Below are 27,449 nucleotides of genomic sequence, written 5' to 3'. Positions count from 1 at the left end.
GATGTAGAATTGCTTGAACTCGGGAGGCGGAGGTTACAGTGAGCTGAGATTGTGCCATTGCACTCCAGCCTGGGTAACAGAGCGAGACCTTGTCTCAAAAAAAAAAAAAGTCCTAATATTCTATAGTGCTAGCAATAGGTATTTGATGGTGGCCCTGCCCTCTAGGAACTTAAGACTTTAATATTCATGTCCAGCAGGCGCCTGTAATCCCAGCTACTCAGGAGGCTAAGGCAGGAGAATCACTTGAACCCAGGTGGCAGAAGCTGCAGTAAGCAGAGATTGTGCCACTGCACTCTAGCCTGGGCAACAGAACGAAACTTGGTCTCAAGAAAAAAAAAAATGATTCTAAGGCTGGGCACGGTGGCTTCACGCCTGTAATTCCAGCACTTTCGGAGGCGGAGGCAGGCAGATCACCTGAGGTCAGAAGTTTGAGACCAGCCTGGCCAACATGGAGAAACCCTGTCTCTACTACAAATACAAAAATTAGCTAGGCGTGGTGGTGGGCGCCTGTAATCCCAGCTACTCAGAAGGCTGCCACAGGAGAATCACTTGAGCCTGGGAGGTGGAGGTTGCAGTGAGCCTGGGCAATAGAGGGAGACCTTGTCTCACAAAAAAAAAAAAAAGAAAAAAGAAAAAGAAAAGTCCTAATATTCTATAGTGCTAGAAATAGATTTGATGGTGGCCCTGCCCTTTAGGAACTGAAAATGGAATGTAGGAGGCCAGACTAACACACCACTCACACTCTAGGGTAGGGATGGCCAGTGGGATTTACAGTGCCCAGAGAAGGACCCCTAGCATATTTCTCCAGCTTACTTGGATGGTGTCCAATTTTTTTTCTCATTTTAAAATAAAATGAAGGACAAGGCCTTCCATTCCAAAATATAAATTTCTTTTTTTTTCCGAGACAGAGTCTCGCTCTGTTGACCAGGCTGGAGTGCAGGGGCGTGATCTCTGCTCACTGCAACCTCCGCCTCCGGGGTTCAAGCAATTCTCCTGCCTCAGCCTCCTGAGTAGCTGGGACTACAGGCATCTATCATCACACCCCGCTAATTTTTTTTTTTTTTTTTTTTTGAGACAGAGTCCTACTCTGTCACCCAGGCTGGAGTGCAGTGGCACAATCTCAGCTCACTGCAACCTCCACCTCCCAGGTTCAAGCGATTCTCCTGCCTCAGCCTCCTTAGTAACTGGGATTACAGGAGCATGCTACCACATCCTGCTAATTTTTGTATGTTTAGTAGAGACGGGGTTTCACCATGTTGGTCAGGCTGATCTTGAACTCCTGACCTCGTGATCTGCCCGCCTTGGCCTCCCAAAAGTGCTGAGATTACAGGCGTGAGCCACCACGCCCGGCTAAAATTTCGTTTTTTTACGCTATTTATCTCAATTGTTTTTTGCATTTTCCCCATGGGACTCATGAGCACATTATTATTATTATTATTATTATTATTATTATTATTATTTTGAGACGGAGTCTTGCTCTGTCGCCCAGGCTGGAGTGCAGTGTCCCAATCTAGGCTCACTGCAAGCTCCACCTCCCGGGTTCACGCCATTCTCCTGCCTTAGCCTCCCGAGTAGCTGGGACTATAGGCGCTCGCCACTACGCCCGGCTAATTTTTTGTATTCTTTAGTAGAGACGGGGTTTCACTGTGTTAGCCAGGATGGTCTGGATCTCCTGACCTCGTGATCCGCCCGCCTCAGCCTCCCAAAGTGCTGGGATTACAGGCGTGAGCCACCGCGCCCGGCCATGAGCACATTATTCTAAGCGTAAGTGGTAGGTAACCTGATTCGGTATTTTGAAGAGGAAATTTTGATACCAAAAACAATTTTTAAGGAAATTTTGAAGTCAGGCAAAAAGGCCCCAAAGATCTAATTACAGGCCAGGCCTGCACAACTGAGAAAATGAGAGTATCACTTTCCCATTTTCAAACATTATAACCAACATTTCTCTATCTGATTCTGAAAATCCTGTAAGAAAGACAAGGCAGATGGTTTTACTCCCATTTCAAGAGAGTGATGATTTACCCAAGGTATATAGTTTGCAGGTACACGTGGCTGATAAATGTTGGAAACTGGCTTTCCCAACTCTTCTCTTTTCCTTGCCTGAAGCTCTGTCCTGGACTTAGGAATCCCAGTGGTGATTTGGAATAGACAAGACTTGAGCCGTGAAGGACAAGACTGCAGGGAGGGCTGGTCCTGAGGAGGAAGCATCTTCAGATATCTAGGTCTTGGGATCTTGGGTGGGGAATGGGCTGCCTGGGAAAGTGCTGAATTGGAAGGAGGAGCCAGAGGTCTGACTGAAGGAATGGAGAGGGGGCCTCAAAAAGAAGCCAGGTAGGCTGCCTTCCTCCCAGCTCCAGAATGGCACCCCCTCTAAAGTCAGACTCACCTACGTACATCCTGGGAGTGAACCCCCTTCTCCTTCCTGCTTCCACCATTATTCTAATCCTCAAAGGGTTAACCAGCTTTCACACGATTTTCCCATCTCCCAGGTAACTTGGGCAGCTGCTCCCTGCTGGAAATAAAAGTCCCAATTCCTCAGTTCATTCACTTAGCAATGCACCCCAGCAGCCCCTCCAACCCCCAGCAGAGAAGCACAGCCCTTTGGGTAAAAGGTGCCTGGGGGCGAGGTTGCAAATTGGCACGTGCGGGGAGGGGCTCCTAGAGAATGGGGCGGGGGGTTGCGGGGGGCGGCAGGGAGAGTGCCCCTTCCCTGGATCTCTCCACTGGGTCCAGCAGGTTCGCCTCGGGGCCGCTGCCCCAGAGGCTGGGGGAAGAGGAAAGAAGTGGTGTGCGGGCAAGCAGGCCGCACACACCTGGCGCCTTGTGGAATGAGATCTTAATTAATTATTAAACTGAGTTCCCGCGGGAGGGCGCAGGGCCGTGACAGGCAGGGCGGGAATGGCTAGGTGGGGGCTGGGGCTGGGGCTGGGACAGGGGCCGGGGCAGTGAGGAAGTGGGGATGAAGAGTGGGCGCAGGGCGCGGGCCCAACCCCTGCGACCCTTACAGGAAGGAAGGCGACCCTTGGTGGGCGGGGCGGGGGATGTAGCCGTGAGAGGTGGGTTTGCGGGCGCGCTTGGGGACCCCCGGGGTGAGGGCGGGAGAGGAATGAAGGAGGAGGCGGCCGGGGTGAAGGGAAGGGGACTGGGCTGCGAGGTCCCCTCCCCCCGGGGTCTTGATCCCAGAACAGTAGCCGCTTGTCTTCTCAGGACTGGGGGAGGAAGCGGCCGGAGGAGAGGAGGGGGCGCGCGGAGGGAGGGGTCCCATTATTTGGCCTCCTGCGCCCCTACCCCGCTGCTAGGAAGGGGAGTGGGCGACTCGGCCCCCGCTATTGGGGAGGGGGAGGGGGGTGCCCAGACAAAAGGAGCTTGTGCCTTTAAGGCGGGGAGTCCGGGAGCCCGCGGGGAGGGGACTTCTGGATCCGGGGTAGAGGGCGACTGCGCTGGACAGCTCGGGAGGGGGCGAGGGCCGGGCGGACGGCGGACGGCGGGCGGGACGGCCAGGACGCGCGGGCTCGGAGAAGGACCGCGGGACGGCCGGCCGGCCGGCCGGAGCCCGCGGGGGCGGCGGGGCGGGGGCCCGGGGCAGGCGCGGAGACTGGCCGGCAGGTGAGCGCGCGGAGGGCTGGGGAAGTGACCGCTCGGGCTCCCGGGGCTCCAGGATTGGAACGCTCCCGAGCGGCTCCCAATAGGAGTTTGTGGGTGGGGGCGCCGAAGCCTGGGACGGGTCGTCTCGGCAGTGTTTGGCGGGTTGCCCGAGGGAGTTGGGATTGGCAAAGGGAAGTCATGGAGGCAGTGGGATCGAGGTCTCCTAGGTCCGGCGCTCGCCACCGGCGTCGCCTGCTGCCGGCCTCCCTCCACGGGGCGAGTTCCAGGCTTGCCCGGAGGCCAGGAGGACCTGGCACGTACTGGGGGAGGGGCTGGCCTGAGTTTTTTGCTGCGGGGCTGTGGGGTGAGTCTCTGAGTTTGGGAGAGATTCCATTTAGGGGAGAGGAACCGGCCTGGGCAGAGGCAGGGATGCCCTCTGTCTGCGGGAGTCCCTCTCCTTCGCCTCACCCCAAACCTTGGGAATGAAAGGGGTGGGTTCGGCTCCCCACATCCCCCAAGGCCTGCCGCAGGGTGGGCAGGGGAGCTGACTTATTCAAAGCAGACTCTTGGGCTCGACTGAAAGGCTAGAGGTGGAATCAGGCGTGGGAGCCTCTTTGCCCATATCCTCCCCTTACCAGACTACCCCTGTGAGCTGGAGGGACTTGGTGGGGGTTGCACTGTAAGGCTTGATGTGGGAGTCCTCTGTAATCTTTAGGAAGAGCGAGGACTGGGGATGGGAGAAGGCGGCAGCGGGCACTGGACCAACAGATACAGGCCCTGGGTAGTCTCCTCTACATCTGGAAAGGCCCAGAATTGAAGAAGTGAGGCCCATGTTCCAGTATGGTGGGCGGTGCTGGCACTGCTGGGCCCTGCCTGGGCAGTGCCTCTTGCCATGAACTTTCTGAAGTCGTTTTAAATCCCCTGGAGCCTCCTTTTGCCAAGGAGGGCAGGGGCAGATGGGCCCTGGGGATGGGATAGACAGGAGGTGGCCAGGAAGGCTTGGCAAGGCAGTAGGCAGAGCCATCCTTAGGGCTGGGCCTTGGCCTTGGCGGGTTCCAAACTCTGGTCTCAGCCTGATCAGGGTTTGGGAGGGACTTGAGGTCTGGGACTGAGCCTGGGCCTGCCAGGCTGAATGGGACATGGCTCTGGCTGTGGGAGCGGGTGGTGTGAAGAGCAGCAGATCTGTGAGAGAGCAAATGGACCAACACTCAGGGAAGGAGGAGGTCAGAGGCACAAGGCTTAGGAGCCTGACTCCGGGGAGGAGGGAGGTGGTCTGTGCTCCCGGAGCTCTCATAGTGATGAGTTGCTGGACAAAGTGGGTTGGGGGACCATATAGAGTTTTGTGGCTTGGAACAGTGCTCTCCCCTGTTCCCTGCCATACTAGTCTGGCACGGGGTGCCAGAAATGCTGGGAGGCCGGCAAGTTCTCAGGGATGGGCAGTGCCTGGAGTGGAGCCCAGAGTGGGATGGTTGCAGTTGGTTGGACAATTACACAGCTCTGAAGCTATCCCCTTAGGGAGTCAGAGTGTTCCTGGGAGGGTCATGCATTCTCCTGGATAGTGTCTGCCCCTTTCTCTGTGGGTATGAGCCAGATGCTAGGATGTGTTTCCAGGGGGCTGGGAACCTGGCCAGAAACTAGTCCTTTGGAAAGAGGTCTGGGCCAGTGGTGGGGGTGGGGGGTTGTGTGGGGGGAGATAAGAACAGGGAAGGGGACTGGTGAATGAGGGGAGGCTGAAGCAAAATGTTGTGGGTGCTGGATGGTGGTGGGAAACCTGCTCACTCTGGGCTCTGTCTCCAGCAGCTCTGGGGACTAACAGCCAAGGACATAGGGACTGATAGAACCAGGCATCTGACTGGCTAGAAAGACGTGTGTTCTTGCTCATGATTTTCTCATCTTTCCATCTCTTGACGCTGACAGAGATTTGGGTTTAAAGTGTTGTAGAGTGAGGAGAAGAACTAATATTTTTCAAGTGTGTACTTCATGACAGGCATTATTAGATTCTTTCCAGAGGACAATTATTATTTCCATTTTACAGATGAAGGTACTGACACAGAGAGGTTAAATAACTTGCCCAAGGCAGTGCGGCTAGTAAATAATCACGCTAAGGTTTGGAACCTGGTCTCATGCCAAAGATCATGCTTCTAATGAAGTATTTTGAAGAGCCAGGCTTTCTTTGGTGACCTTTTCCAAATGCCAGCCTGACCAAAAGTCTTGTATTCCTGATCTGTCCTTCCAGATGGTGCTGTTGGTGATGTTAAGAGGTTGAAGGGGCCAGGCATGGTGACTCATGCCTGTAATCCCAGCACTTTGGGAGGCCAAGGCAGGCGGATCACCTGAGGTTAGGAGTTCGAGACCAGCCTGGCCAACATGGTGAAACCCTATCTCTACTGAAAATACAAAAATTAGCCGGGCGTGGTGGCAGGTGCCTGTAATCTCAGCTACTGGGGAGGCTGAGGCAGAAGAATTGCTTGAACCCGGGAGTCAGAGGTTGCAGTGAGCCAAGATTGTGCCACTGTACTCCAGCCTGGGTGGGGCAGGGTGAGACTCCATCTTAAACAAAAAAACAAAAGGAGGTCGAAGGACATACTGCTGTGGGATATAGGAGAAGGGATGCCGACAGAACTTGGCTGAGGGTGACCCAGGGATGGGAGTTTTGGGGTATGCAGAGAATTCCCCAGCCTGCCTTCTGCTTGTGGGTCCCTGGGTGTCTGCTTTGAGTGCTGCGCATCTGGCTTGAGCTCTCATTCTGTGGCCACCTGTGGCAAGTGCTGGGTATTCCTCCATCCTGTCCCCTACTGAGTACAATGTCAGTGCTGCTAGCTCAGCAGGCTTGAGTACAAGGGACCCCTCAGGGTACTGTGTGAGCATAGAGGAGTGTGGCCCTGGTGGGGACACAGGCATGCGTGGATGACAGTGCTTTCAGCCTCATCTTATTCTGACCTGGGCTCAGCCAGGAGTCACACTAAAGGTATCATCATGGAGTCCTCCCACCTCAGTTAATGACATTTCCTCCAGGAAATGTGGGATCTGGGACTGATTTGGTTACCATGATCTCTATAACTTGGGCCAGCCATATAAAACTGCCATGGACATCAGTTTTTATTTATATATATTTTTCCTTTCAAATCTGTCTTGTGCCCCAGGGGGCCACAGGACTAGTTTCTCAGGGTTTTGGTGAAGATCAGATGGAATTAGGGATGTGAAAAGATCTTGAACAGTTTAAAGCATGGAGAAAGTGCATGGAATATCTTTCATCCATCCATCTAGTCATCCATCTACTCAATGAACATTTAATATTATTTTATTTTTTGAGATGGAGTTTCGCTCTTATTGCCCAAGCTGGAGTGTAATGGCGTGATCTTAGCTCACTGCATCTGCCACCTCCCAGATTCAAGCAATTCTTTCACCTCAGCCTCCCGAGTAGTTGGGATTACAGGCGCCCGCCACCACTCCTGGCTAATTTTGTATTTTTAGTAGAGATGGGTTTTCACCATGTTGATCAGGCTGGTCTGGAACTCCTGACCTCAGGTGATCCACTCGCCTCAGCCTCCCAAAATGCTAGGATTACAGGTGTGAGCCACCACATCCAGCCTCAATAAACACTTGTTTAGGTCCTTCTAAGGGTTGTGGATATGGCAGTGAGAACAGCAGGTCAAAATCCTTGCCTTCATAGAGCTGACATTCCAGTCAGGAGAGACAGAAAATGAACACATAAGAAAAATATATAGAATGGCAGTTGCTGATTAGAGTTATGGAGAAAAAGCATAAAGCTGGGAAAAAGATAGAGAGCTCCAGGAAAGGGGGTTGCTATTTTAATAGGGTGGTCAGAGAGAGCCTCACTGATAAGGGGACATTTGGGATGTGACCTGGAGGAGCTCTTGTTCCAGACAGAGGGAACAGCAGGCACTGAGGTCCCAGGCTGGCCTGTGTGGGGTGTGTTGGGAAAGAGCAAAGAGGTTCATATGACTGTGGTGCAATGAGGAAGCTGAAGAGCCTTAGGATTATCACTGTTAGCTGGTTCACGAGGTCAGGAGATCGAGACCATCCTGGCAAACATGGTGAAACCCCGTCTCTACAAAAAATAGAAAAAATTAGCCGGGCGTGGTGACGGGTGCCTGTAGTCCCAGCTACTCAGGAGGCTGAGGCAGGAGAATGGTGTGAACCCAGGAGGCGGAGCTTGCAGTGAGCCGAGATCTTGCCACTGCACTCCAGCCTGTACGACAGAGCGAGACTCCGTCTCAAAAACAAAACAAAACAAAACAAAAAACCAGCATATTTTTTCTTCTGCTTCTGTTGAGAAAAATCAGATCGGGACCCACTGGCAACAGTCTACAGCTGCTGGGTGGTGCTTGCCCAGTGCACAGGGTATGAACTCTTTTCCTCCTAGTTCTGAAGCATAAGCTGCATCACTCATTGACTTGGGCACTTGAGTTTGTGACCACCAACACATCAGTGCCTTTTAGGGAAATTTTCAAGTATACTGGCTTTGGGGTCAGACAAATCTGGTTTAGAATCTTGGTTCTCTCACTTATGTGGCTGCTGGATCTTTGGGCAAGTCTTTCTTCTTTTCTTTTCTTTCCCTCCCTTCCCTCCTTCTTTCCCTCTCTCCCTCCCTCCCTCCTTTTTTCTTTCCTTCCTTCCTTCCATTTTTTTTTTTTTCAGACTATGGCTGTTGCCCAGGCTAGAGTTCAGTGGTGCACAATCCTGGCTTACTGCAGCCTCCACTGCCTGGGCCCAAGCAATCCTCCCGCCCTAGCCTCCTGAATGGCCTGGTCTGTAAGTGTACACCACCACACCAGGCTAATTTTTATTTATTTATTCTTTGAGATGGAGTCTCACTCTGTCACCCAGGCTGGAGTGCAGCGGCGCGATCTCAGTTCACTGCAACCTCTGCCACCCGGGTTCAAGCAATTCTCCTGCCTTAGCTCCCGAGTTGCTGGGATTACAGGCGCCCGCCACTGCGCCTGGCTAATTTTTGTACTTTTAGTAGAGACGAGGTTTCACCATCTTGGCCAGGCTGGTCTTGAACTCCTGACCTTGAGATCCACTTGCCAGGGCCTCCCAAAGTGCTGGGATTACAGATGTGAGCCACCGTGCCTGGCCCAGGCTAATTTTTTAAAGTTTTAATAGAGGCAAGGTCTTGCTGTATTGCCCAGGTTGCTCTCACATTCCTGGCCTTAAGCCATCCTCCTGTCTCGGCCTCACAAAGTGCTGGGATTACAGGTGTAAGCCACTGTGCCTGGCCTTGGAAAAGTTTCTTTTCCTCACTGTGTCTCGATTTCTCACATGTTGAATGGGGATACCCTTGTTGCCTACATCCAAGTAATTGTATGACGATGAAACTCATAGCTTGTCAGTGGGAAGTGCTTAGGTAATGAGCTACTAGTGGTGGCAGTGGCTGTGACAGTGGTATTAATACCGCTCCCATTGGATGGTCTCTAATACTATCTCCTTCCTTCCCTACCAGCAACATGTCATGGTTTAGTGGCCTCCTGGTCCCTAAAGTGGATGAACGGAAAACAGCCTGGGGTGAACGCAATGGGCAGAAGCGTTCACGGCGCTGTGGCACTCGGGCAGGTGGCTTCTGCACGCCCCGCTATATGAGCTGCCTCCGGGATGCAGAGCCACCCAGCCCCACCCCTGCGGGCCCCCCTCGGTGCCCCTGGCAGGATGACGCCTTCATCCGGAGGGGCGGCCCGGGCAAGGGCAAGGAGCTGGGGCTGCGGGCAGTGGCCCTGGGCTTCGAGGACACAGAGGTGACAACGACAGTGGGCGGGACAGCTGAGGTGGCGCCCGACGCGGTGCCCAGGAGTGGGCGATCCTGCTGGCGCCGTCTGGTGCAGGTGTTCCAGTCGAAGCAGTTCCGTTCGGCCAAGCTGGAGCGCCTGTACCAGCGATACTTCTTCCAGATGAACCAGAGCAGCCTGACGCTGCTGATGGCGGTGCTGGTGCTGCTCACGGCGGTGCTGCTGGCTTTCCATGCGGCGCCCACCCGCCCTCAGCCTGCCTATGTGGCCCTGCTGGCCTGCGCCGCCGCCCTGTTCCTGGGGCTCATGGTGGTGTGTAACCGGCATAGCTTCCGCCAGGACTCCATGTGGGTGGTGAGCTACGTGGTGCTGGGCATCCTGGCGGCAGTGCAGGTCGGGAGTGCCCTCGCAGCAGACCCACGAAGCCCCTCTGCGGGCCTCTGGTGCCCTGTGTTCTTCGTCTACATCGCCTACACGCTCCTCCCCATCCGCATGCGGGCTGCGGTCCTCAGCGGCCTGGGCCTCTCCACCCTGCATTTGATCTTGGCCTGGCAACTTAACCGTGGTGATGCCTTCCTCTGGAAGCAGGTAGGTGGCCAGGGAGGTAGGGATGGAGGGCAGCAAGTGGGGAATTTCTCACCTCATAAGCAGGTGGGGGCTTAGTGAGGAAGGGCGGGTGAGTCATGGGTGGAAGCTGGGTGCAGGGATGTCTGGCTGTATCTGGGAAGAGGAGCAGGAGGTGGGAGGCCAGGGCTCAGGGGTCCACCTCCACGTGGGATCTGGGGTAGAAGGCACTGCTGAGGGGAGGGAGGGCCCCAGGACCCAAGCCTGAACTCTGTCACCATGGGCCCCAGTCTCTGGCTCTTTAGCCGTCTGAAATAGTGGTCTGTAGAGACAGAATGTGGGGCTGGAGACAGGGGTGTGGTATATAGCCCCAGGGCCGTGGTAGGGCTGAAAAGGCCGTGCAGGCTGTGTCCAGGCTTTAGCATCTCTGTTAGCAAGGTGACACTGGAGGATCAGGTGCTGGTGCCATCCATGGAGAGCAGCTCTAGGTGGTGATCTGGAGGTATAGAGCAGGTTTTGGATGTTGTCAGCAAGGGAGGAGTCCCCTCTTTTCCTGGACCAAGGCCACTTCTGGGAGGACAGGGAAGGTGAAGAGCTGGGGTCAGTTCTCTCTGGGCTGGATGTAGTTTGAATGGGGTTGGACTGTTGAAGAGAGGAACATTAAGTCTGATTGTATCCCACCTTCCCCATGCTGGGCACCAGGGGCCTGGCCGCCTTTCCTTGAGGTTCTCAGTCCATGCCTGTTGCCGCCTCCAGGCTCCAAGTGTGTGTGAGGTGGGACTCCATGGCTCCGTGTGGAGTGGCTGTAGGCTGACCTGCTTATCCAATGGGCTGTATTCTTCTCTGTGGGATCTTAGACAACTAGCCTCACCTCTCCCAGCCTTAGTTTCCCAGTCTGCAAAGCTGGGATAAAAATAGCATCTAGCTCATGTTGCTGTTGGGGCCCCACCCTTTCCTAGAGTGGAGTAGAACCCGACTGGGCAGTGTTCACACCTGGGGGCAGGGAGGTGTGGGGAGTGCTGGAAGGCATGGTACCCAGTGAAGGGGTTTCTGGGAAGTCTCTTTAAGAGAGATGTTAGTTTGTGGATCTGCCATCTCATGTTACCCCCCGCCCAGGGAGCAGAGGCCAGGTCCTTCAGGCGCTGCTGTAGGCACAGCCCCACCATCAGCACACCACCCGGGTCCTCCACTGGACCCTATCTAGAGAGTGCTATCTTACTCAAGGTTTTGAGGGCTTGTGGCCTGTTGCCCACCCTGCCTCACCCACAGAGAGGAAGTTGCCTGGGGAACCCAGGGTGAGAAGCTAGGTTCTCTGGCATGATGCCCTTCTCCACCCAGCCTGTGCTACAGAACAGAACGTACCTGTTTTTTGTGTGTTTTGTTTTTGAGACGGAGTCTTGCTCTGTCATTAGGCTGGAGTGGGGCAGTGGTGCGATCTCAGCTTACTTCAGCCTCCACCTCCTGGGTTCAAGCAATTCTCCTGCCTCAGCCTCCCGAGTAGCTGGGACTACAGGAGCACGCCATCACGCCCAGCTAATTTTTGTATTTTTAGTAGAGACAGGTTTCACCATATTGGCCAGGATGGTCTCGATCTCTTGACCTCGTGATCTGCCCTCCTTGGCCTCCCAAAGCGCTGGGATTACAGGAGTGAGCCACCTCACATGGCCAGAATGCCAGAACACATGCCAGAATGTACCTTTTTAAAAGTAACCTTATAGCCTGTTTGTTTGTGGAGCACGTGCCCTTAGGGCATCGTTGGACATCTTAAAGGGCCAGGTTCTTCCGCCCCAGAGCTTCTCTTCCAGGCTGGCTCTCAACCAGGGCTTTATGGCTGGATTGCCCTCCTGGGGAAGGAGCTTAGAGGTGGTGTCTCCTTTCCCCCTTCCTCTCTGGCCAGGCATGGGCTGGGTGGGCATCTCTTCCCTACTCTCAACTGGCATGGTGCCCAGAGTCAGGCCCAGTGCCTGACTGAGGAGGTGCAGTCCCAGGGAGGCCAGGACTGTGCCCATCTCCCCAGGAGTGTGTGGCTACAGCCTCACCTAGTGGGTCTCGACAGGCACATTCTTGGGGCAGTAGCGAAAGTCACTGCTGTCCCTGTGCCAGTCCTTGGGGTCAGGGCTGCCCTTACAACTTCCTCTGGGCCGAGAAACATTCCCTGTGCCCGTTTGGGTCTGAGGGTTTCTAGATGGGTGGGGTTTGTGGCCTCCTTCCTCGTCTACTTGGGCAGCCCCTTCCCAGATCCACCCTGCTCACAGTCACAGGAAGGAGGCTGTGTCCCCACCAACCCACTCACTTAGACACATTGAACAGTGTCGCCCAGTGACCCAAGCCCAGCGTGGAGTCTCCTCCGGTCCCCTGGCATCCATTTTTTCTCACAGTCAGATAGGGACATGTGTGTACAGAGTTATTTCAGTCTCGTCCCCCTTCCCCTTCCCTCCACCGTGACTCACATTTTCCTCTTGGGCTCCTGGGGCCAGGAAGGGAAGTTGCCTGGTTTGCCCCCCTTCCCTTCTCCCCCACTGGGGGCTATTCTTAGAAACCCCCAAGGGAGATAGTGTGCCCCTCTCTTCACCCCTGCTGCTGGGAGGGGGAGCTCAGCCTAGTTGATCCTGGGCCTGTGAGCTGGACTGGGAAGGGAAGCTAGGAGGCCCATCCCAGAGGCTGGCGCTGGAAATGGCTAGGGGTGAGCCAGGCCTCCCCCTCAGTTTTACCCAAGAGGAAACTGAGGTCCTAAAGATTAAGTGACCTGCCCAATTTTGCAGGACTAGTTCTAGTTCAAGGCAGAGCCCAGAACCTCTGGCTTCCAGGAAGTGCTTCTGCTGTTTCCCTCCCTTCTCCTTAAACCAGAGCCTGGCCCCTTCCAACTCTGGGGTGGAGCCACAAGCTCCAGGTTAATTCCTGAGTTTCCAGAAACACTGAGGCCAGCTTCCCTTAGACTTGCTTTGTAGCCAATGCCACTGATGATGATTGGGGACTGAACATTCCTAGGGTGGAGGCCCTAGGCCTGGGGCCTGGCAGGGCTGAGTGTCAGAGGGAGTTATACCTTGAGGGGTGGCCGGTCATGGTGGACCCCATCTCCAGTTAGAGGACATCCTTTGTATCAGTAGAATTGATGACTCTCAAGCCGGGGCTCTGAGGTTGGGCTTGAGAGCTTGACTCAGTAGAGTGAGTAGGAATCTTGGAAACCTGGAATGTACTACACAGTGTGGAATGCACTAGATAGATAGTAGGATTAGGACACAGAATTTGGAGTCTGATTGTCCTGGGTTCAAGTCTCACCCTGGCCACTAACAGCTGTGTGATCTTGGGGAAGTTACTTGGCTTCTCTGTGCCTGAGTCCCTTACCTTTAAAATGGGATATTGTTACCTATTTCATAGAGTTTTTTTTTTTTTTTTTTTGAGACGGAGTCTTGCTCTGTCACCCAGGCTGGAGTGCAGTGGCCGGATCTCAGCTCACTGCAAGCTCCGCCTCCCGGGTTTATGCCATTCTCCTGCCTCAGCCTCCCGAGTAGCTGGGACTACAGGCGCCCGCCACCTCGCCCGGCTAGTTTTTTTTTTTTTTTGTATTTTTCAGTAGAGACGGGGTTTCACCGTGTTAGCCGGGATCGTCTCTCGATCTCCTGACCTAGTGATCCGCCCGTCTCGGCCTCCCAAAGTGCTGGGATTACAGGCTTGAGCCACCGCGCCCGGCCTATTTCATAGAGTTTTAAGAAATGTGTTAGGGGCCAGGTGCGGTCGATGACGCCTATAATCCACACCCATAAGCACTTTGGGAGGCCGAGGCGGGTGGATCACTTGAGGTCAGGAGTTCAAGACCAGCCTGACCAACATGGTGAAACCCCTTCTCTACTAAAAAAATATACAAAAATTAGCCGGTCATGGTGGCAGTTGGCTGTAATCCCAGCTATTCCTGAGGCAGGAGAATCGCTTGAACTGGGAGGCGGAGGTTGCAGTGAGCCGAGATCAGGCCACTGCACTCCAGTCTGGGTGACAGAGCAAGGCTCTGTAAAAAAAAAAAAAAAAAAGAAAAAAGAAATGTTAGTCAGTATATAGAAGGCACCTACAGAATCCTGGCACGTGGTAGGCAGCCAACAAACTAGCTACCATAATAATAATGACAATGGTGATTATTGTTACTAAGTTATGCCAAGTCAGGGAGAGGCTTTAGAGATCTTCTTCTTCTTCCTCTTTGGGTTATAGATGAGCAAACCCAAGAGAGAGGAGGTGACTTGTCCTGGGTCACTCACAGGAGGATGTAGAGCTCAGGTCTCCTGGGTGCTGTTCTTAAGGAGGAGCACCTGCAAAAGGAGCAGCATTTGTCTTTCGTGTGGGGTGTTTGAGGAGCAGGAGATACAGGGTGCTGGAGCTGGGCCCCATGACTTACCTGGCCCTAGTTGGTCTTCTGCTTCCAGAAGCTGTGAAAAGATCTCATTTCTAGTCATGGAGGATTCAGGCAGTTGGCTGGGATCTGGGGTCCTGTGGGTCATGCGAGAGAGATATTGCAGGGGTGGCAGTAGCTTGGGGACAGAGAGGGTGCAGGACCCTGGCTTCCTTCCTCAGAGAACCTAGCAAGTTGTGTGAATGTGTGTGTGTGTATTTGGGGAGGTAGGCAGAGGAGATGGTCACTATCTGCCTCTACCACCTCCTGCAGCTCGGTGCCAATGTGCTGCTGTTCCTCTGCACCAACGTCATTGGCATCTGCACACACTATCCAGCAGAGGTGTCTCAGCGCCAGGCCTTTCAGGAGACCCGTGGTTACATCCAGGCCCGGCTCCACCTGCAGCATGAGAATCGGCAGCAGGTGGGACTGCTCCCCTGGCCAGGGCCTGCCCCCACCTCACCCCCACATAACTTGCAGATTGGATTTGCTGCCTTGTCCGGTTCCGTGGAGCACAGTGTGATGGTTCCCCTGGGTTGTGTGTCACAGAGGCCCTGTGATACTGGGGTTTTGTCCTGTCCAAGGGAAGGAGGGCGTGAACAGGAGCACATCTGGGGGCTTAATGGAGGGTGGTCAGAGGGGGTCTGACGGGGGAAGGTCAGGCCACAGTCCAGAAGGGAAGGTCTTCAGAGAAGTCTGGGAGGACTCTGGTGATGTAGAGAGACCAGGAGGGATTGAAATGTGAGGTCAAGAGTATAGTGATGCCTATTGGAACCACTGGGCTAGGAGCGGCTGCTGCTGTCGGTGTTGCCCCAGCATGTTGCCATGGAGATGAAAGAAGACATCAACACAAAAAAAGAAGACATGATGTTCCACAAAATCTACATACAGAAGCATGACAATGTCAGGTAAGGTGAGGGTAGGAGGGTGCCAAGCAGGGCGGGGGGTCTGGAAGTCTTTGAGGGCTATGTGGTCTGTTCATTCTCTGCTGTCATCTACAGCATCCTGTTTGCAGACATTGAGGGCTTCACCAGCCTGGCATCCCAGTGCACTGCACAGGAGCTGGTCATGACCCTGAATGAGCTCTTTGCCCGGTTTGACAAGCTGGCTGCGGTGAGGGTGCTGGGCCTTGGGATTGGGCCTGGGTGTTGACCGTGGTGAGAGCATAGCTTTGCTGGCAGCAGCTGGGGATTTGGGAGCAGATAGAGTGTGCGTCGAGGGTGGTGGGCCATGCAGGCTGGGTGGGCAAGAGAGTAAAGGTTACCCTTCCCTCCAACTCTTTCCCATTCAGGAGAATCACTGCCTGAGGATCAAGATCTTGGGGGACTGTTACTACTGTGTGTCAGGGCTGCCGGAGGCCCGGGCCGACCATGCCCACTGCTGTGTGGAGATGGGGGTAGACATGATCGAGGCCATCTCGTAAGCAGTGCCCCATTCCCAGGCTTCCTGGAATTACGGGTTCCCCAGACTGCTCCTACTTTTTGTCGAGACCTCAGGAGATTTCCTCAGTTTTGGCTGTTTCTCTGTCTTTGAAGTCTGTCTGTCACTGGGAAGGGGAATCTTTCTCCAACCTGTGCAAAGACCCATGCGGACCCTTAGACTCGCAGCCAGCTGAGATGGGGCGGGGACAGCCTGTGCAGTAGGGGAGTTGGGCTAGAGGGAATGCCATCTGTGCAGGCCAGAGGGGATAACAGTGATTCCTCTTCTCCTAGCTCAGTTCCACAAGATGCTGCTGGGCCCCTGCTGGTGAACACAGCCCTAACATTTGTCCTTGAGCCCCATGCAGCCTTCTGCTCATGTCCAACCAAGGCTGTGCTCCTGTCCCCTGCATCTGGGTCTGTCCTTGCCCACTGGGCCCTGAGGGGAGTGAAGGGCCTGGGCTGTGGGCTGGGGGAGGAGAAGACTGCCAGGAGCTGATCTGGGGCTGCATCCTCCCAGGCTGGTACGTGAGGTGACAGGTGTGAATGTGAACATGCGCGTGGGCATCCACAGCGGGCGCGTGCACTGCGGCGTCCTTGGCTTGCGGAAATGGCAGTTCGATGTGTGGTCCAATGATGTGACCCTGGCCAACCACATGGAGGCAGGAGGCCGGGCTGGGTGAGTAGGGGGGCCCAGGTGGTGGGGGATGGGAGCAAGGTGGGAGAGCCAGGGTCTCACCCTCTTGGCCACGTACAGCCGCATCCACATCACTCGGGCAACACTGCAGTACCTGAATGGGGACTACGAGGTGGAGCCAGGCCGTGGTGGCGAGCGCAACGCATACCTCAAGGAGCAGCACATTGAGACTTTCCTCATCCTGGGCGCCAGCCAGAAACGGGTCAGGGCCGGGGCAGGGCTGGGGGCAGGGGAGCAGGAAGAGGGACAAATGGGGAGGAGCAGGCCAAGGCCTCCTCTGGGCCCCTCTTCTGAGCCTGTACCCCTCTTCTGAGCCTGTACCCATGCTGCCCACACAGAAAGAGGAGAAGGCCATGCTGGCCAAGCTGCAGCGGACTCGGGCCAACTCCATGGAAGGGCTGATGCCGCGCTGGGTGCCTGATCGTGCCTTCTCCCGGACCAAGGACTCCAAGGCCTTCCGCCAGATGGTGAGGGGCCCTCAGCACCAGACCTAGGGCCTCTTTTTCTTGGCTCCCTCAGTGTCCCTGACCCTGTCCTTTCTTCTTGTGACTGTCATTTCCATGTATGCTTTCTGGTATTGGGGCAGTGGGAAGATTTCATCTCAGGGGTCCCAGTGCCCCCAGCAGATATGGTGGGGACACCCTCAGCACAGTGTTGGGGTGGGAGAAGGGGCTGCAGAGATGAAGGTTGTTGGCCTTTCACCTCACTCCACACTCTGTCCCTTTCTCCAGGGCATTGATGATTCCAGCAAAGACAAGTAAGTCAGGTTATTGAGGGAGAAGGTACTTGCACCCTGGGATGGGGCTGGGGGAGGCCAAAATCCTCCTTTTCCCTGACTTTAGGTGTGTTGTATGTGAGCAGGAGCCACACCCCAGCTCTCCCTCCCTCCCTTGGGTGCTGCCCATACCTTTCCTTTCATTGTTTCTCACGTGGCCATGCCCATGCATCTGGTGAAGCCATGTCTCCTGCCCTCAGCCGGGGCACCCAAGATGCCCTGAACCCTGAGGATGAGGTGGATGAGTTCCTGAGCCGTGCCATCGATGCCCGCAGCATTGATCAGCTGCGGAAGGACCATGTGCGCCGGTTTCTGCTCACCTTCCAGAGAGAGGATCTTGAGAAGAAGGTTTCAGGGATACAGGGCAGAAGGACAAGGGCTGGGGGAGGGGCAGGTCGCGGCAGGGAAGGCTGAGCACAGGTGAGGGCACAGGTGTTTCTGGGGGATGGAGAAGGGACCACAGAGCAGGGTGGGGATTTCGTCAGTTGGGCCAACTGCATCTCCTCCCTGTTGAGACGCCTAGTAGTGCCCTGTCCTTGCTGTCCCTGCCTTCCTTAGGGAGGGCCCAGCACCCAGCTCAGCCTCCTCTCCTTCAGTACTCCCGGAAGGTGGATCCCCGCTTCGGAGCCTACGTTGCCTGTGCCCTGTTGGTCTTCTGCTTCATCTGCTTCATCCAGCTTCTCATCTTCCCACAGTGAGAGTCCTGCCCTTCCTCTCTTAGCTTCTCTCTTCTCTACCGCTTCCCAGAAGCTTCCTACATACCCACACGGGCCCACAATTCCTGGAGCCTGCATCCCTGCTTGTTCCAGAGGGTGGGGCAAGAATACCCAGATCTTCCAGAATTAAATGATTTTTCTGGCCCTGTTCTGCCCCAGCTCCATCCTGATGCTTGGGATCTATGCCAGCATCTTCCTGCTGCTGCTGGTCACCGTGCTGACCTGTGCCGTGTACTCCTGTGGTTCTGTACGTAGGGGGACTTCTGAGGCTGTTGGGAGGGCAGGCTGGACTCCAGACAGGGAGGAGGTCACATGGGGAGAGGGAGGAGAAGGCCATGCCTGTTCCACTGGGCCCCATCCCTGGTTGGCCTTCCTCCTTGGCTGATACAACCTTCAACTCTTCGTCTCTTGATTCCTCTAGCTGTTCCCTAAGGCCCTGCAACGTCTGTCCCGCAGCATCGTTCGCTCACGGGCACATAGCACCGCAGTTGGCATCTTTTCCGTCCTGCTTGTGTTTACTTCTGCCATTGCCAACATGGTAAGGGTCCAGTGGGAATTCTCCCACCTCCACTCTGTGCCAAGCACTGTCCTGGACACTGGGGGTACAGAGGGGAATAGGACATATTTTCTGCCCTCAGGGAGCCCCCTCCCAGAATAGGGCATGGTTAACTCCAGTTCTCCCTCCTTGTTCTCCCAACCTCTTGTCATCCCTGAGTGAGTACTAAGGCCCATGGGGTATAAGGTACCTGGGCATAGCCCAGGGCAGGGTACATGGCTTCACCAGGTACCTAGAAACCCTTCCCCTCCTTGGCTATCCTGATATACCCCTCTACTTTTGCAGTTCACCTGTAATCACACCCCTATACGGACCTGTGCAGCCCGGATGCTGAATTTAACACCTGCTGACATCACTGCCTGCCACCTGCAGCAGCTCAATTACTCTCTGGGCCTGGATGCTCCCCTGTGTGAGGGCACCATGCCCACCTGCAGCTTCCCTGAGGTGTTCAAGCAGTGCTCAGGCGGTGGTGGGGGGGCTGTCCTGGCACAGACATTGGCCCTTCTGTGCCAGACCTAGTGATGGGCGCTGGGGACCCAGGAACTCACCAGAGTCTCCCACACTAGGAGCAACCAGGGGCCCTGGTGTGGTGTAGGGGCTGGACATGGAAGGTGGAGGATATGGGGGTTTGAGGGGTGTGGCAGAAAGGTTAGGTCAGGCAGGAGAGTGCAGGGCTCTCCCTGCCCAAGGGTGCTGTGGCCTCTGCCTTCACCCAGTGCTGCCTCTGCCCCCCCGCAGTACTTCATCGGGAGCGTGCTGCTGAGTCTCTTGGCCAGCTCTGTCTTCCTGCACATCAGCAGCATCGGGAAGTTGGCCATGGTCTTTGTCTTGGGGCTCATCTATTTGGTGCTGCTTCTGCTGGGTCCCCCAGCCACCATCTTTGACAACTATGACCTACTGCTTGGCGTCCATGGCTTGTGAGTTTATTCTCAGGTCCTTTAATACCCCAGGAGCTTCCCTGACCTTGCTGGGTCACTGTGAGCCTCTCTGGTGCCCAGGCCCCTTGTGCTCTTGGAATGCCACAACTCCCCTGTGGGGGAAAGGGAGGAGATGGAGGAGTTCCCAGCATGTGACCCCAAATAGTTACCCCAAGGAAACCCCAGTCCTGGGAAATCCTTGTGTCTTTAGGCTAGACATTAAAAAAAAAAAAAAAAAAAAAAAAATTCCCTCTTGTATTTGCATGGTGCTTTCACATCCACCATCTTAACCACCCATAGGACATACAGCTGCTTGGTGGCAGGGCTCTGGCTAGGAACCAAAGCTTCTGACTCCTGCTTGGGGGCTTTGCCTGGGACATCATACTGGCTTTTCCTCTGCAAAACCCCATTCCTTTGATATGTGGCCGTGGCTTGTTGTAGTAGAAAAAGCCTGTGGTGTCTTCTGGGTTTGAATCCCTGCTCATTAGCTGTGTGACCTTAGACAGGTGAGTTAGCTTCTCTGAGCCTCAATTTCCTCATCTGTAAAATGACACTGTCACCTAAATCACAGAGTCATTGTAAAGATTATAGTAACTGACATTTATGGAAGGCTTACTATATGGCAGGAACTGTGCTAAGCCTTTTACATACATTATTTAAATCTGATCCCTGTTGTACTGATGGGGAAGGAGGCGTAGAGAGTTAAGCGACTTGTCTCAGGTCACATAGCTGGTAAGTAGAGGAGTCTCTAAGAGTAAAGGTTTTCTTAACCTCTACTCTTAATGAGTTAATTAATGTAAGTAAAAGCCCTGGCCCAATGCCTGATTTCTAGTATGTGCTTAGTAAATGCAGTCTGTATCTCCCCTTCCATGTGCCCACCCAGCAACCCAGGAAGCACTGATGACTTTGTCTCTTCTCTCCTCTTGCCAGGGCTTCTTCCAATGAGACCTTTGATGGGCTGGACTGGTAAGTGAGGGCTCCGAGGCAGCAAAGGGTAGGGCCATTAGATGCCTCCTTCAGACACCAAGCATGTCTCTGCTTATCCTTAGTCCAGCTGCAGGGAGGGTGGCCCTCAAATATATGACCCCTGTGATTCTGCTGGTGTTTGCGCTGGCGCTGTATCTGCATGCTCAGCAGGTGGAGTCGACTGCCCGCCTAGACTTCCTCTGGAAACTACAGGTGACCGGGTGGGCCTTTGGGGGAAGAGGAGGAACCTAGGGGTGGAGCCTGGGCCAGGCCAGAAACGTATCTCCTGCTAGCTGGCTAAGCCTCAGGCCGCCTCTAGGCCCACCCTGGTTCCATGCCTTCTCTGTGCCCATCCCTTACTCCTTGCCCCATCCTGTACCTGCCCCCTTTACCCCTTTGCCTGTTCTTTAGGCCTCATCTGTCCATGCCTTTCTTCCTCTATGTGATTCCCTCTGACTCCCACTTCCAAGCCTTGGCCACCACACCCACCCCTTGTGAATGTCAGGCAATGGGTGATGGGTGTGGTGTCCACAGGCAACAGGGGAGAAGGAGGAGATGGAGGAGCTACAGGCATACAACCGGAGGCTGCTGCATAACATTCTGCCCAAGGACGTGGCCGCCCACTTCCTGGCCCGGGAGCGCCGCAATGATGAACTCTACTATCAGTCGTGTGAGTGTGTGGCTGTTATGTTTGCCTCCATTGCCAACTTCTCTGAGTTCTATGTGGAGCTGGAGGCAAACAATGAGGGTGTCGAGTGCCTGCGGCTGCTCAACGAGATCATCGCTGACTTTGATGAGGTACTTGTCCAGTTGGCTGGTGCTGGCAGAGAATCAGGGGGACTTGGAGGCCAGGGATTGGAAGGGGCGAGTGGCACTGGGAAGAGAAAGAGAGATTTGATGGGACTCAGAGGCATCAGGGGTAGGGGTAAGGGCAGGCATAGTGGAGGTAGAGGTGAGAACCCATGAAGGGGCCAGGCGCGGTGGCTCACGCCTGTAATCCCAGCACTTTAGGAGGCCGAGGTGGGCGGATTATGAGGTCAGGAGATCGAGACCATCTTGGCTAACACGGTGAAACCCCAGCTCTACTAAAAATACAAAAAATTAGCCGGGCGTGGTGCGGGCGCTTGTAGTCCCAGCTACTCGGGAGGCTGAGGTGGGAGAACGGCATGAACCCGGGAGGCGGAGCTTGCAGTGAGCCGAGATCACGCCACTGCACTCCAGCCTGGGCGACAGAGTGAGACTCGGTCTCAAAAAAAAAAAAAAATGAAGGTGTCAAAGGCATCAAGGGGGTCAGCCCTAGTGGGGCAGGGTCATCATTGTTGGGGAGCAGGGGAGGACTTGATCTGTAGGGGGATAAGATAGGTACCAGGTGGATGTCACTGAAGAAGAAGGCAATGGTCTGTGGACAGAACCTCATGAGACCAACTAAGCAAGATGGTCCTCTGAATAGAGAAAATTGAAGCAAAATGTGAGGTAGTGTCTCGAACATCCAGGTCAGGAATGGGCTGTTCACTGTTCTGGAGGGAGGTCACTTGCTCACCCTGGGACTCAGTATCCCAGAAGGTGAGGATTGGAGAAATTGCTTAATATCCCACCTGTGTGTCTGTGTTCTGTGAGTGAGCTATGGGAGAGACCTTCTTAAGCTGTATGCCCAAGTCCTGCCTGGAGTCCTAGGGGGCTTGTTTTCCCAGCTTGTCAGTCTTACACTGGTAGCAGCAGCTGGAAGGGGGCTCTTGAGACAGGAAAGTGGGCAAGGGAGGCAAGGCGTGGCAAGAAATGAGTGTTGGGGCAGGGCTGGGTTTGAGGTCTTTGCCTTGACAGCCAGGTCCCCTTGTGTTGTTCAGATCATCAGCGAGGAGCGGTTCCGGCAGCTGGAAAAGATCAAGACAATTGGTAGCACCTACATGGCTGCCTCAGGGCTGAACGCCAGCACCTACGATCAGGTGGGCCGCTCCCACATCACTGCCCTGGCTGACTATGCCATGCGGCTCATGGAGCAGATGAAGCACATCAATGAGCACTCCTTCAACAATTTCCAGATGAAGATTGGTAAGAGGGCTTGGTTGCTTGGCAGGTTTTCCCAGGACTGTTTCTGGTTGAAGCTGGGATTATAGGCTGGGGATGGGATCACAGATTTCCCATCAGGGCTCCTGTGGGGTTTTCTTCCCTCTGACCTCCTATATCAAGTCTGATATTAAGAACAGAGATCATTAGGCACTGTCCTAGAAATTTTTGAGCATACTTTAATACTGATATTATTATCCCCTTTCATTGGATAGAGACTGACTCTCAGATTAAATAACTTGCCCAAGGTCAAATAACTAGTAAGTGGCAGAGCTGGGATTAAAAATCACGTTTATCTAAACTTGAATACTTCTGCCCTTATATGTGACCAGTCCGATAAGAGGTACTTCCTCTCAAATGAACTGGTGGATGGGAGTCAGACTATCTGGTTTGAATTCTGGCTGCTCCATTTACTGGCTTATTTGAGAAGTCTTCTAACTTCTCTAAGCTTCAGTTACCTTATCTATAAAATGGGGATAAAAATACCTACCTTTTAGAGGTATTAAAAGGATGGGCTGGGCGCGGTGGCTCAAGCCTGTAATCCCAGCACTTTGGGAGGCCGAGACGGGCGGATCACTAGGTCACGAGATCGAGACCATCCTGGCTAACACGGTGAAACCCCGTCTCTACTAAAAAAATACAGAAAACTAGCCGGGCGAGATGGCGGGTGCCTGTAGTCCTAGCTACTCGGGAGGCTGAGGCAGGAGAATGGCGTAAACCCAGGAGGCGGAGCTTGCAGTGAGCTGAGATCCGGCCACTGCACTCCAGCCTGGGAGACAGAGCCAGACTCCATCTCAAAAAAAATAAAAATAAAAATAAAAATAAAAGGATGAAGCCAGGCAGGGCGCGGTGACTCATGCCTGTAATCCCAGCACTTTGGGAGGCTGAGATGGGCAGATCATGAGGTCAGGAGTTCAAGACTAGCTTGGCCAACATAGTGAAACCCCGTCTCTACTAAAAAAAAAAAATATGGCTGGGCGCGGTGGCTCACACCTGTAATCCCAGCACTTTGGAAGACCGAGGTGGGTAGATCATAAGGTCAGGAGATCAAGACCATCCTGGCTAACATGGTGAAACCCCGTCTCTACTAATAATACAAAAAATTATCCGGGCATGGTGGCGGGCGCCTGCAGTCCCAGCTACTTGGGAGGCTGAGACAGAAGAATGGCGTGAACCTGGGAGGCAGAGCTTGCTGTGAGCCGAGATCACAGCATTGTACTCTAGCCTGGGCGACAGAGCGAGACTCCATCTCAAAAAACAAACAAACAAACAAATTAGCTGGGTGTGGTGGTACGTGTCTGTAATCCCAGCTACTCAGGAGGCTGAGGCAGGAGAATCTCTTGATTCTGGGAGGCAGAGGTTGCGGTGAGCCAAGATCATGCCACTGTACTCCATCCTGGGCGACAGAGCAAGACTCCATCTCAAAAAGAAAAAAAAGAAAGGATAAAGCCATGTAAAATGCTTACTAGAGTGGTTGACATGGAACAGGCATTCAGGAGGTTACTGTTATAGCATGGCTGCCTTGACTCAGGGGAGCTCCTAAACTGAGGTGCTCAGGTCTTCGGGTGTTTTTGTTTGTTGTTTTGGGTTTTTTTTTGAGATGGGGATTTGCTCTGTCACCAGGCTAGAGTGCTGTGGCACAATCACAGCTCCCTGCAGCATCAACTCCCAGGCTCAATCAATCAATCTGTTCTCCCACCTCAGCCTCCTCAGTAGCTGGGACTACAGGCGTGTACCACCATGCCCAGCTAATTTTTGTGTTTTTTTGTAGAGATGGGGTTTCACCATGTTGGCCAGGCTGGTCTTGAACTAGATCGTTCTTTACAACCAGGAGACTTGTCCTTTTTCCATTTTTTTCTCTGGGTCCTTTTACCTGTTCCAGGAGGTGGGATGACTCCCTGGGTTTAGCCTGGAGCATGCACTAGTCTCTTGCTGTTCTCCCCACCTCAGGGCTGAATATGGGCCCAGTCGTGGCAGGTGTCATCGGGGCTCGGAAGCCGCAGTATGACATCTGGGGGAACACAGTGAATGTCTCTAGTCGTATGGACAGCACGGGGGTCCCCGACCGAATCCAGGTGAGGGGAATATGAGCAGGGGCTGGGAGGAAGGTGGGCCCAGAGGGCTTCCACGGTGTCTCTGCAGTCTGCTAGGACAGGGGTAGGGTGGCTAGTGTTCTGTGTATGGTGGGGTGGGGGTTGGGGGAAGGGAGCTAGCTTGACTAGAGAACCCCTGGGCCCCTGCAAATGCAGCAGGAAGGATTCCAGGCTAAGCGGGCTCCCCTCCCACTCCCCCAGGTGACCACGGACCTGTACCAGGTTCTAGCTGCCAAGGGCTACCAGCTGGAGTGTCGAGGGGTGGTCAAGGTGAAGGGCAAGGGGGAGATGACCACCTACTTCCTCAATGGGGGCCCCAGCAGTTAGCAGGACCCAGCCACAAATTCAGCTGAAGGGATCAAGGTGGGCATTGAGTGGACTCTGTGCTCGCTGGGTGGAGCTGTGGCAGGGGGCACTGAGCCTCCAGACCCTGCTAACCACAAAAGGGAACATCCCAGCAGGCTGTGCTTGGATCATGATTGTCTACCCTCAAGCTGGAAAACAAGGGGCTACCTACCAAGAGGATTATGCAAGTGACTTTCTTTCTTACTTGGGGTAGGGCTATTCCCTCTCCAATCTTCCAGCTTTTGGGAGCAGGGGAGGGGTCAGTAGCAGAAGCAGAGGGAGGCCTCTTGCCTGAGGGATTAAAATGGCAGCTTGCCATGCCTACCCTTCCCTGTCTGTCTGGCCAGCAGATTCAGGGCTGGGCCCTTCTTTTCCCTCTTTTTTCCTGGGAATATTTTGTACAATATTTTGTACAAAGACAGGCATGAGGAGTGCCTATTCCATGCTTGCCTTTGCAATACCTGCGTCCCCAGCACTGGTCCTGGGCACTTCCCCACCGCAGCCAGGTGTCCCTCCTAGGCACAGAGCAGAGGAGGGAGATGCTCTGGGGAGCCAGCTTTGGCCATATTTCAGGAGAATGTTTCCATGTGCCAAATTCTAGTCCCACAATCTGTCCCCAAAGGGGAACAAAGGGACCTCTGACAGCTTAGATTTAGCCCCAGTTCCTGCACGCTCCAGGGAACAGGGCGTCTGGCCTCACTGGTACTGTGAAAATGCTCAGAGAGCAAGCCTGTGTGTGGGGATATCAGGTCAGGAGCTGGAAGTTCACCTGCAGGTGCCAAAGAGCAGGCAGGCCAGGGCTGGGGCGGTGCCAGACTCTGATCTGAGGACCCCGATGGGGTCCAGATCAGGTCACTCTGCCTCAGTGCTCTCTTGCTGTCTACTGGCAAGGGGGCATGGAGCATCTCTCCCTCTTCTGTTGCCAAATAGAAAAGGGTCAGGGCATGGAGAAAGATGACCCTGATCCCAAACCTGCCCTCCCAAGTCTCTGGCGTTGGGGAGGGCCTGTGTGTTTGTGTAACTGTGTGTGCATGTTGGTCTTTGTGTGCATATCTATTTTCCAGGTCTGTGTGAGTCCTTGTGCTCCTGCTCCTCAGCTCTCCACCCCAGGTTGCGTCTCTCCTGTGGGCCTCTGTCTTCTGGGAATAAAGCAGGGTTTCCTATTTCAGGGGATGTAGAGAGACGCCCAGATTACACAGGAGTGGGATGGGGTGTGGTAGCAAAAGGAGGGAGAGGAGTCCTTTTTGTGCCAAATCCCTAAGTGCCGTTTGGGGGCCATGTGTGCAGCATGACTCTCCCTGTCTGTGGCAGGGACCCAAGCGCTTGCTTGAGCCCCAGTGCTCCATGCTAGCACTTGAACTGTCTGGGGTTTGATGGACAGAGGCTCAGGAATTTCCTGGCTTCCCCAGATAGTGTCCTGGGACATGGTATGCTTTGGGGCTGGGGTAGCATGGAATCCCTCTGAGGACCCGGATACTGGTACTATTGGGTGGGGAAGAGGAACCTTAAACTTGGCTTTCTCCAGCCTTCAGCCTGAGTCTAGCATGTTTCTGGCTCCCCAGCTCCTTGTGAAACCTTGGGGGCTGGCAAAAGGGTTAGGAGGTTGAACTCTAGATTCCCTTCCTATCTTTGCCTTCCTTTTACCCCTTTCCCTGCAACCTCTTTGACTGTGGCCTGAATTTGTTGGTCCCTCAGTTTCTCTGTCTGTACCTATTTAAGCCAAAGGCACTAGCCTGAATTTTGCTTGAAGATCACTTTGTCTTGGAAATGACTAGAGAGGCAGAGGAGAAGGGTTTCCAGAGTTACTGGGTTTGGGAGTGGAAGGGGCAGGCAGTGCACTTGCCCCTCCTCATGCCCCTCTGACACCAGCTCCCTGTGGAGGCCGGGTTTCTGGGTACTGCCTCCCTTGGGCATCTTCATGCATCAACCAAATGGGCCATCAGGTACTTCATTAGTCATGGCAGAAGGAGGGGAAAAGACTTGTTTTTCCAGACAGAAAGTCTACTCCCCTGCCCCCAGCCATACACCTGGATAGGAAGGGATAGACTACTTGGTGCCATGGGGTAGGGGTGAGGGTATAAGTAGATCAGAGTGGGAAGACCTCAGCCTTGGGTGGCTTGTCTCTGCTTTTTGCCAGGTGGGAGGGCCTGTCCACACCCTGGCTCCCCGTACCACAGTGCCAGCCATGCCCTTCCCCTGGGCAACCATTGTCCCTTTCCTCACCCAGTTGGTGGAGGAGTCAGGAGATGGGAGGCCATGGGCTTTGGTTTTGTAATGTAACCACTGTGGGGGTGAGGGAGGATGGTGTACCATGTATTTCAGTGAAATATTTAATATATTTAAATATCAATAAAATCAAACTCTTTGTAAAATTCCCTGTTCTCTGTAGCTGTTCTGAGCCCTGGGTGGGTCAGAAGTGACAGAGCCTGGTGTAGGGGGCGACCTCCTGCCCCAGGGCTCCGTGGGTCTCCCATCTGTGGTCTGAGGACTTCCTGTGGCTTTCTCCCTGCTAAGGAGAAGCTGTAGTATCTTCAGAGAGTGTGACTACTCAAGGCCTTTCAGCATCATGAGCTCCAGTATATGCCTTCCCAGATTTGTGTGTGACCCCTGCCACGCACGAGGCCTGTG

At 54.3% G+C, this 27,449-nt stretch overlaps 1 protein-coding gene across 1 annotated transcript; it reads left to right on the top strand.

Annotated features, from left to right (window-relative positions):
* Nucleotides 1–3,425: 3,425 nt before the first annotated feature.
* ADCY6 (adenylate cyclase 6) lies at nt 3,426–27,186 on the top strand. Its single transcript, XM_025403091.1, has 22 exons — nt 3,426–3,606; nt 9,053–9,920; nt 14,548–14,697; nt 15,061–15,182; nt 15,276–15,387; nt 15,566–15,693; nt 16,213–16,371; nt 16,450–16,591; nt 16,728–16,856; nt 17,121–17,146; nt 17,365–17,512; nt 17,761–17,858; nt 18,040–18,127; nt 18,302–18,418; nt 18,722–18,880; nt 19,175–19,353; nt 20,284–20,319; nt 20,403–20,532; nt 20,854–21,117; nt 22,164–22,368; nt 24,334–24,458; nt 24,678–27,186. Exons 2-22 carry the CDS (start codon nt 9,057–9,059, stop codon nt 24,801–24,803), a joined length of 3,507 nt encoding a protein of 1,168 aa, XP_025258876.1. The 5' UTR covers nt 3,426–3,606; nt 9,053–9,056; the 3' UTR covers nt 24,804–27,186.
* The last annotated feature ends 263 nt before the right edge of the window (nt 27,187–27,449 follow it).

Source organism: Theropithecus gelada, chromosome 11 (assembly GCF_003255815.1).
Source record: "Theropithecus gelada isolate Dixy chromosome 11, Tgel_1.0, whole genome shotgun sequence".
Lineage (NCBI taxonomy): Eukaryota > Metazoa > Chordata > Mammalia > Primates > Cercopithecidae > Theropithecus > Theropithecus gelada.
The sequence above is the reverse complement of the archived record's forward strand: the minus strand, read 5'-3'. Positions and strand labels throughout refer to the sequence as shown.

Bases quoted from the DNA above. Each gene is read 5' to 3' on its own strand.
- ADCY6 (XM_025403091.1), top strand. From the start codon at position 9,057: ATGTCATGGTTTAGTGGCCTCCTGGTCCCTAAAGTGGATGAACGGAAA. The intron at 17,147-17,364 runs GTAAGTCAGGTT...TCCTGCCCTCAG, and splicing joins GATGATTCCAGCAAAGACAA to CCGGGGCACCCAAGATGCCC. The intron at 19,354-20,283 runs GTGAGTTTATTC...TCCTCTTGCCAG, and splicing joins CTGCTTGGCGTCCATGGCTT to GGCTTCTTCCAATGAGACCT.